At 44.0% G+C, this 9647-nt stretch overlaps 1 protein-coding gene and 1 non-coding gene across 2 annotated transcripts; both read left to right on the plus strand.

Moving 5' to 3' along the window:
• The first annotated feature begins 5995 nt into the window (after positions 1-5995).
• On the plus strand, positions 5996-7891 carry LOC124660706 (60S ribosomal protein L36a-like). The gene is made up of 4 exons (XM_047198522.1): positions 5996-6088; positions 7121-7300; positions 7478-7552; positions 7636-7891. Exons 1-4 carry the CDS (start codon positions 6086-6088, stop codon positions 7693-7695), a joined length of 318 nt encoding a protein of 105 aa, XP_047054478.1. The 5' UTR covers positions 5996-6085; the 3' UTR covers positions 7696-7891.
• LOC124668765 lies at positions 6894-6965 on the plus strand. The gene has a single exon (XR_006991850.1). It is a non-coding gene; the product is annotated as a small nucleolar RNA R66 (small nucleolar RNA).
• Positions 7892-9647: the final 1756 nt, after the last annotated feature.

Raw genomic sequence — 9647 nt, forward strand, 5'->3', positions numbered from 1 at the left:
TTGGGTTCTTATTCGAAGACTTGTAGCCCAACTCTTGGGGGTTCCACCTATAAAAAGAGGGACAAGGGGAGGGGCCCGGCCACACCAAGCCCTAGTTGGCCGCACCCCTTAGTGGCCGGTGCCCCCCTCTCCCCAAACCCTAGCCGCCCTCCTCCACCACCTGTCCCGCATATGCTTTAGCGAAGCTCTGCCGGAGATCTCCATCACCACCGCCACCACGCCATCGTGCTATCGGGATTCCGAGGAGGATCTACTACTTCTGCTGCCCGCTGGAATGGGGAGAAGGACGTCGTCTTCATCAACACCGAACGTGTGACCGAGTACGGAGGTGCTGCCCGATTGTGGCACCGTCAAGATCTTCTACGCGCTTTTGAAAGCGGCAAGTGATCATCTTCTGCAACAACGAGATCTAATCTCGTAGGCTTTGGAAATCTTCAAGGGTTAGTCTCGTGATCCCCTCGTTGCTACCATCTTCTAGATTGCATCTTGGCTTGGTTTTCGTTCTCGCGGTAGGAATTTTTTGTTTTCTATGCTACGAATCCCTACAGTACATTCCCATAAAACTTATGAGTTTATGTAGTCTCATCAGATTACATTCTATCATCTTGCAATAAGGTCTTAGATATCACATATATCTCATACCTCGCTTATTTCTGAAAACAAAATTTAAGGTCTTAGATATCACATATATCTCATACCTCGCTTATTTCTGAAAACAAAATTTCCAGCTTCTTACTTTTCAAACGGATTTGAACTTCAAGTTTCACGGAGACAAGATGATTTTAGGTACTTATTGAAACCATTGCTCTTTGAATCAGCAATGTGAGGTTTACTAAAAGTTTGCAATAGGACTTAATCATTTCTTGATTCTTTAACAATACGATACCAGTCCGTAAAGTTACTTGTTAGACTTAAGAGTATTTCTATCTCAATTACAAGACTAGCGCATGGTAGATAACGGATGCCAATTCTACAAATTTAATTCAAAATACTATTTAGACTATGTTCATGATAATTAGTTCATGTTTTAATCTAATTACTAATGAACTCCCACTTAATACAACATCCCTCATAGTCGTTTAGTGGCACTCGATCCATATCCACTATACCAAAACCGATCATCACGTGACATGATGTAGCTTCAATGGTGAACACCAACATGTTGATCATATCATCCATATGACTCGTGTTCAACCTTTTGTTTTCTTGTGTTCCGAGGCCATGTCTGTACATGCTAGGCTCGTCAAGCAAACCCAAGTATTTCCGCGTGTGCAACATGGCTTACACCTGTTGTATGTGAACATAGAATTTATCACATCCGATCATCACGAGATGCTTCAAAACGACGAACTGTAGCAACGGTGCATACGAGGGGAGAACACTTTATTATCTTGATATTAATGTGAGGGATCATCTTATAATGCTACCGTCGCGATCTAAGCAAGATAAGATGCATAAAGGATTAACATCACATGCAATTCATAATATGTGATATGATATGTCCTTTCTTCTTGTGCTTTTGATCTCCATCTCCAAAGAACACGAGCATGATCACCATCATCACCAGCATTGCACCCAAGGTCCATGGCGCCGCTTCATGGTTGTCCATCACTTATAGCTACTATAACAACTACTTGAAATAAAGCTATTACATGATGAATAGACACGCATGTCTTAACAAATTTAAAGACAACGATTAGGCTCCTGCCGGTTGCCATAATACAATGATGAACATCTCATACATCAAATATAATCATCATCACATCATGGTCATATCACATCACCAAACACTGCAAAAACAAGTTAGACGCCTCTAATTTGGTTTGCATATTTTACGTGGTTTAGGGTTTTCGAGTAAGATCCAATCGACCTACGAACATGAACCACAACGGTGATACTAATGTTGTCAGTTCAAAGAGTAAATTGAATCTTAACTATGGTGAGAGAGACAGACACCCGCAAATCCATTTATGCAATACAAGTTGCATGTCAAGCGTGGAGCAAGTCTCATGAGACGCGGTCATGTAAAGTTAGCCCGGGCCGCTTCATCCCACCATCCCGCAAGATGCAAAGTACACTAACTAAAAACAACAAAAGCATCAACGCCCACAAAAACCATTGTGTTCTACTCGTGCAACCAATCTATGCATAGACACGACTCTGATACCACTAATGGGATTCGTAGCATAGAAAACAAAAAATTTCCTACCGCAAGAACGAATAACAAGCCAAGATCTAATCTAGTAGATGGTAGCAACGAGATGAAGATCATGAGACTAACCCTCGAAGATTCCAAAGCCTACAAGATTAGATCTCGTTGTTGATGTAGTCGATCACTTGCCGCTTTCAAAAGCGCGTAGAAGATCTTGACAGTGCCACAATCGGGCAACACCTCCGTACTCGGTCACACGTTCGGTGTTGATGACGACGTCCTTCTCCCTGTTCCAGCGGGCAGCGGATGTAGTAGATCCTCCTCGGAATCCCGACAGCACGATGGCGTGGTGTCGGTGGTGGTGGAGATCTCCGGCAGAGCTTCGCCTAAGCACTACGGGAGAAGCAGGAGGAGGGGGCGGCTAGGGTTTGGGGAGAGGGGGGCTTGGGGTGCCGGCCAAGGGAGCCCCTTGGTGGTGCGGCCAAGTGTTGCCAGCCATCTCCCTCTCGCTCTCTTTATATAGGTGGAACCCCAAGGGTTAGCCCAAAGATTCGAATAAGAGTCCAACTCAAAAACTTTCCAAAGGGTGAAACCTAGGGGGAGTGAGTCTCCTTCCTTTCCTTCCCTCATGGCTGGCCATGGTGGTGGAGTCCACCATGGACTCAACCTTCCCCTTAGGGTGGTCGGCTAGGGTTGGTGGAGTCCAACCGGGACTCCACCTTCCATGGTGATTTCTTCCGGAAGGTTCTAGAACATTTTAGCGCCTTCCATAAATGCACCGGATCATTTCCAAACTTGGAAAGTGACTTCCTATATATGAATCTTATTCTCCGGACCATTCCGGAACTCCTTGTGATGTCCTGGATCCCATCCGAGACTCTGAACAACATTCGAACTCCATTCCATATTCCATATCTACTTAAAACGACATCAAACCTTAAGTGTGTCACCCTACGGTTCGAGAACTATGTGGACATGATCGAGACTCCTCTCCGATCAATAACTAATAGCGAGACCTAGAGATCCATAATAGCTCCCACATATTCAACGATAACTCAGTGATCAATTGAACCATTTACATACGATACCGATTCCCTTTGTCACGCGATACTTTACTTGTCCGAGGTTCGATCATCGGTATATCCATACCTAGTTCAACCTCGTTACCGATAAGTACTCTTTACTCGTACCGTGGTATGTCATCTCTTGTGACCTAGTCACATGCTTGCAAGCTAATCAGATGACATTCCACCGAGAGGGTCCAGAGTATATCTATCCATCATCGGGATGGACAAATCCCACTCTTGATCCATATGCCTCAACTCATACTTTCCAAATATTTATCCCATATTTATAACCACCCATTTACACAGTGGCGTTATATGTAATCAAAGTACCCTTCCGGTATAAGTGATTTACATGATCTCATGGTCGAAGGACTAGGTAATTATGTATCGAAAGCTTATAGCAAGTTGAACTTAATGACTTGATCTCATGCTATGCTTACTATGGGTGTGTCCATAACGTCATTCACCTAATGATATAATCTTGTTATTAATAACATATGATGTTCATGATCAGGAAACCATGATCATCTATTAATCAACAAGCTAGTTAAATGAGAGGCTTACTAGGGACTCTGGTTGTTTACACAACACACATGTATCAATGTTTCCGGTTAATACAATTATAGCATGGAGTGTAAACATATATCATGAACACTAAGATATAACAATAACCAATTTATTATTGCCTCTCGGGCATATCTCCAACAAGTAGCTCAACACGAAGATTGCCAAACAAAGAGTCACCTCCACCACACAACCAGCAGAGAGCCGCGAGCTATGAGCTCCAAGACGAAGTCTTCAAGAAGATCACGACACCGGAGTGCTGCCACCGCCCGATGCAGAGATCTTGGGTTCTCACCCGAAGCACGAAAGGGGCCGGGAGAAGCCACAACGACACCTTCAAGAAGGAAACAACGTCCATGGACGCCGCCGTCGTGGCCCAGGAAGATCTAGGGCGAGAGTTTCCTCTCGACATCATTTCTCCGCCACCCAAACATGGCGAGGGACGCCACCGAGGTGGCATCCGCAACGATCCCTCAAAGCGTAGCACACTTAGCACCATGACAACCCCATGTCCATGGCTCCAGCCAGCACCACAACCTCGGGCTCGCCCGCCAACCCACAAGGATCCCACCGTCCAGGGCCGCCGCCCCGACATCCTCAATCTCGCAACCGGCCACTCAGCGACTTGAGACACACCCGAAGCAGGCCGATGCCTAGATCAGGCCACTGGCCCATATCCCGCAGACACGGCCGTCCAATAGCACCCCTCACGCCAACCATAGTTGCCTGCTGCGCCAAGACGTCTGCGCCATCGTCGCTAGTCGCCGTCGCCACGAGGGCCGACCGCCGCCGGGTCAGATCTCGTCGGGGAAGCACAGGAGCCGCCGACCTCCGCCCCCCACGGAGACGACGCCCACATCGCTCCCCCATGCCGCCTCGAGGAGCACGAACCTCGTCGGCCACCGGTCAGCCTACCCTGGATGCGCCGAGATCCGCGCGGAAGATGCCTCCTCCGGTCACGCCGCCCGCGCATGTGACCAGGAGAGCGAGGAGAGGAGGTCCGCCACCGCCGACGACCGGCCGGGATTTGCCGGCGACTCCCGCCGGCGGCAGCAGCGGGGGAAGGAGGGGCGAGGGCCTAGGCGGGGGTGGACTTAGGGTTCGCCCAAGCGCCCGCATGAGCGCTCGAGGCCATGGCCTGCTTGGTTTCCAGTCCTCTGTGTTTAACTCAAATCACACTCTTATTTAGTTATATCTGCATGCCATATACAAAGTACATGTGTGTTATATGTACATGATTTAGTACGTGAATGATGTGTTGCTATTTAAGAAATCGACTTCCTTAGGACTGGTTAGATAAAGTGCACAATGCTATAATCAACAGAACAAGATCTCCATTTGTCAACAATATATTTTGAAATGCTGTTTGGACTGCAATTAGGTTAGTACATCATCTTACAATGATGTACTACGTATGTTCGAGCTTTCATGTTTTATACACGAGAGGCATTATCTGAAACCTATTTTTTCGTGAAAGAGACCAAAAAGATATGTATAATGGAGAACATCTAAAAGCCTCACAGTTTCTTCTTCTCTCGTTTTCATTCTAACTTGTTACTTCATATAAGCATAAGTTCAATTTCAATTTCTAAAGCTGGCTTAAGTTTCACATATAGTTTCAAGTGCATCATCCTCCACCGGTAACCCAAAAGAAGGATGGATCTGATCTCATATATCTCGTTGCACGAGAGACCTATGTACAATTGAGTGAGTGCGTATATTGATGTATTTCAAAATGTTGATTCCTACTTGCAAGTTTTTTTTTTAAATCCACAACTTCAATATCTGAACACTTGTTAAAAGTCTCCAAATTTCAAATCTAACCATTTCTTTAAAAAAGACCTAGCCATTTTTCAAATATAAACATAATTTTAAATCATATTTTTAATAATAAATAAACATAGAACATAAAATAAAATAAAAAGTAAGAAAACGGAAAAGAAAAAGGAAGAAACACTAAAGAAAAATGAAGAAAAAAAACTGGAAAAAGAAAAAAAACCGTCAAATGGGCCGGCTCTTTAGCGGGTTCCTTCAGGCCGCGCGGGAGCATTGTGTCGCTTTGGGCGGCATATATTTATTTCCGGAAGAAAGCTCACTGTTCTCTGTAGAACGTGAAGCCCATTTATCTGGTCACTGGATTCAGCCCATATGCAATAGCCCAGTCGCCCTGAGCCTTATTGCGCCGAAACCCTAGCCTCCGCTATATAAAGTCCCTCCAGCTCCGCTGCCCGAGCTCCTAGCACGCGCGCCGCCATCTCCCCGTCCTCGCCGCAGCAGACGCCTCCTGCTCGCCGACGCCAAGATGGTACGTTCCTGGCCATTCTTCTCCGACATTTCGTTGATCTGCGCGGTTTGAACTCGTTTCAGTATTCGATTCGGTATTCCTGCGAGATCGTAGTCTTTCTAGGTGCCAAATCGTTGGATTTTGCCGCAACTAGATGATATGATGTGCTCCCTCGGCCCCTCCTTTTCGATCATTTGTGGTAGATCTGAGTCGACCTTGCGTCGGTCCTATCCATGTGTTCTTCAATTTCTTTGAACCTGTAGGTTTATTGTGGTGTGTCGAATACTCGCATGTATCTAACCAGGCCGCTGGTACAGAAAAATTGTATTGATAAGGTTTTGTTGCTAGCAATGTAAAATCACTTGGCAAAGGTAGCCTGTGCTCTACTGTATCCTAGTTGGGAACCGATCGATTCTCAAGCCCTTCGGTATCTAGGGGTTGTGCTTGGATATTCTGAGGATCCTGAGTGTGCCGTAGGATATTGTAGTCTTGATGCATTTTGGTAGAGTAAACTCTCAGCTTCTTTATTATACTGTTCAACTGTTTGATGGGTGTTAAGCTTTGCACAGCTAAATTTGGTCTAGTCTTGTGGAGTTTCTAGTGATTTACTTGGTGAAATTAGCTGTATGTAGTTATGTATTGCAATAATGTGCAGTTTAGGCAGTCATTTAGCTGATTACCATTTCTGTATCTATTACAATCTTTCACTTTTATCTTGGATGATATAAGACAGATCTTCTTTCATGGCGAGATTATCACTTTACTATGTAACTTGTATTGCAATTTCAGTTCTTCTTGCTTGGTATTTGTGATTAGAATTGTGGGGTCCTATGATAGCATGAAATCTTTGAGACCTGATTACCCTTTTGATGCCAACTATTAGCATGTTTCTGCGGAATCTTCTTGAGTCTGCATCATATTATTTGGCTCTATGTTTTGTAACAGTTGCCTACTTTGTTGTGTTTTATTACTACTGCAACGTCATCTGGACCTAGTACCTGATTTCCTTTAATCTAAGTTTAGTATGAGTCTAATCTATCAAATGATTTATAGGTGAACGTTCCGAAGACCAGGAAGACCTACTGCAAGAACAAGGAGTGTGGGAAGCACACCCTTCACAAGGTCACTCAGTACAAGAAGGGTAAGGACAGCCTGTCTGCCCAGGGAAAGCGTCGCTATGACAGGAAGCAGTCAGGATATGGTGGTCAGACCAAGCCTGTTTTCCACAAGAAGGTACTACAGCTTATTTCTTCTGATTCTCTATTGATTTGCCAAACAAAATTATAGGATAGGATTTGTCTGACTGGCATATAATGTGAGTGTCATCTATCATTTGGCGTCACTTCAATTTATACATCTTATTTTGTGTTATTGGCAGTTTTCTGATTCTTATTCTGTGAATTCCTTCAGGCAAAAACCACCAAGAAGATTGTGCTGAAGCTGCAGTGCCAGAGCTGCAAGCACTACTCCCAGCGTGCCATCAAGGTTTGTTCATTTACTCTCTCGAACAAAACATGTATATTTGTGCTCTGTTGTGCTTACTCAGTCTTTCTTATTCCTTTGTGCAGAGGTGCAAGCACTTTGAGATCGGTGGAGACAAGAAGGGCAAGGGAACATCTCTCTTCTAAATTGGTTTCACCTATCTGGAGTTGTGGTGGTCGACAATATGTCTTACTATTTCGATGTTAGGAGTTGAATTGAAACAGACCTTGTCATGTATGCAAACTCCAGTGTTCTGTTTTAAGCAAGGCCGACTTTTTGCTAAATGAAGTTTTGTAGCTTGAATCCTCTTTCAATCTGCATAATGACCAGTTATAATCTGAAGCTGCTGTAGTGTATGCCTGATGTCAGTGCCCCTACTTAGCTAGTAGCTCGTTGACATGGTTGCTTGCACTATACGGTTGAGTTACACGTTAACTTGATAACTGTTCTAGTAGTTAGGATTGGTGAATCGTCATTATGTAGGTTGTTTACTGTCAAATGGTTTGTGCTCAACCCTAAAGAGAATGTGAATCTAACTTAGTTGTCTGCCGAAATTATTTGTAGGACATGACAGTAAACGGGCCATTAGGATTTATTTTTAAATGACTTCTCAACTCTTGTGAGAATCTTTCTGCAAGAAGATTTACTGGAATTCTAATTTACATATAGTGAAACAAATTTGAGCCCTTGACCCAAGGAAGCCGTGCGAATTTTAGGTCTTGTGGGTGGAGCTTTTGAATATTAGTGTATTGACAAATCTTTTTCAACGCTGTAATTACAACCTATAGTATGTATGTGTACTTCACATACTATTGTGTACTTCACATACAATTGTGCATCTACTTTTCAAATTAGTGTGCCTTCAAAAATACACGTGCTTTGTGAGCTAGCGTGTGGGAGTATCTGAGTACTATGCTTCCCGATTATTTATTTGGCGCTGCGAAGTACAACTACAATACGAGTAATGGCATGTATGTGTGATGTCAGCATTATCTTTGCCAAACTGGATTATGAAGAGTTGGAGGAAAAAAAATAAAAAAGAAGAAATTTCCTTCTCTTTGCGAATAGATCATCTAAAAAACAAGAGAAGTTATTTTCTTCATTGTATTAGGAAAAAGCTTATTATCGATCAGTCGGTCAGTGGCCAATATGCTGGTGCCTTGAAGCACGACATGCCCCCACCATTCTTGACAAGAAACATGCAACTATGGTGCGTCAGTGCGTGCACACTGCCCAGTGGCCAACTGTTATCACCAGATTTTAACCAAGTCAGGAGGTGGACCGTGATTGAGATGGGCTTGGAGAATATACACGGGAAATATTCATGAATCGGCCTCGTGCAAGAGTTTGGGCTAGATTGCCTGTATATCTGTAAAATATAGTAGGTTACGTGTCGGTTAGAATTAAAAGATAGAGTTTAGTTCGTACACGGTTGGGATTATTTCCAAGTTAGAGAGTCTACGGACTATAAATATGTATCTAGGGTTATTGAGAAAGGAGAACGATCACGTTCACAACAAATCAATCTAGGCGCATCGCCACCCCTTGTTTCGAGGGTTTCTTCCGGGTAAGCGCTATGCTGTGCGATCTAGGCAGTATCTTGTTTATTCGTTGTTCATGTGTTGCTCGTACTGAAGCCTTTTTGATGGCGAGCAGCACCGTTATCATAGATATTTTAGGGTTAGCATCGGTACTCTCTTGATGTATTTGCTTAGTAAGGCTACCCCTGGATATCTAGCTGCCCTTGCACCCATCTTAGGTGTAAGGGCAGCACCTTGCTTAGTCTTTATTTAGTAGATTCGATTTGTTACGGTTGTTCCTTGTTCTTCAAGGATTAGTTTGATATCCATATGGTTAGGCCTTGCAAACGGATTGAATGATCCAGTAGTGCGTAAGGTACGGTTTGCTGATCCTAGAAGGGATGTTCCGAGGATCAACTCCATGTTGGTTTTTAGGCCTTTTCTAGGGTTGGTTTTCTGTCATCTTTCGTATCTGCCAGGCTAGGACGTTCCGGTTATGTGGTGAAAACCCTAAATCGTCGTAGATCGTTTTAGCTTAGTATTGATCAAGCAGGACCACCATGTTATCGTAGATCCAA

Source organism: Lolium rigidum, chromosome 6 (assembly GCF_022539505.1).
Source record: "Lolium rigidum isolate FL_2022 chromosome 6, APGP_CSIRO_Lrig_0.1, whole genome shotgun sequence".
In the NCBI taxonomy this organism is placed as follows: Eukaryota; Viridiplantae; Streptophyta; class Magnoliopsida; order Poales; family Poaceae; genus Lolium; species Lolium rigidum.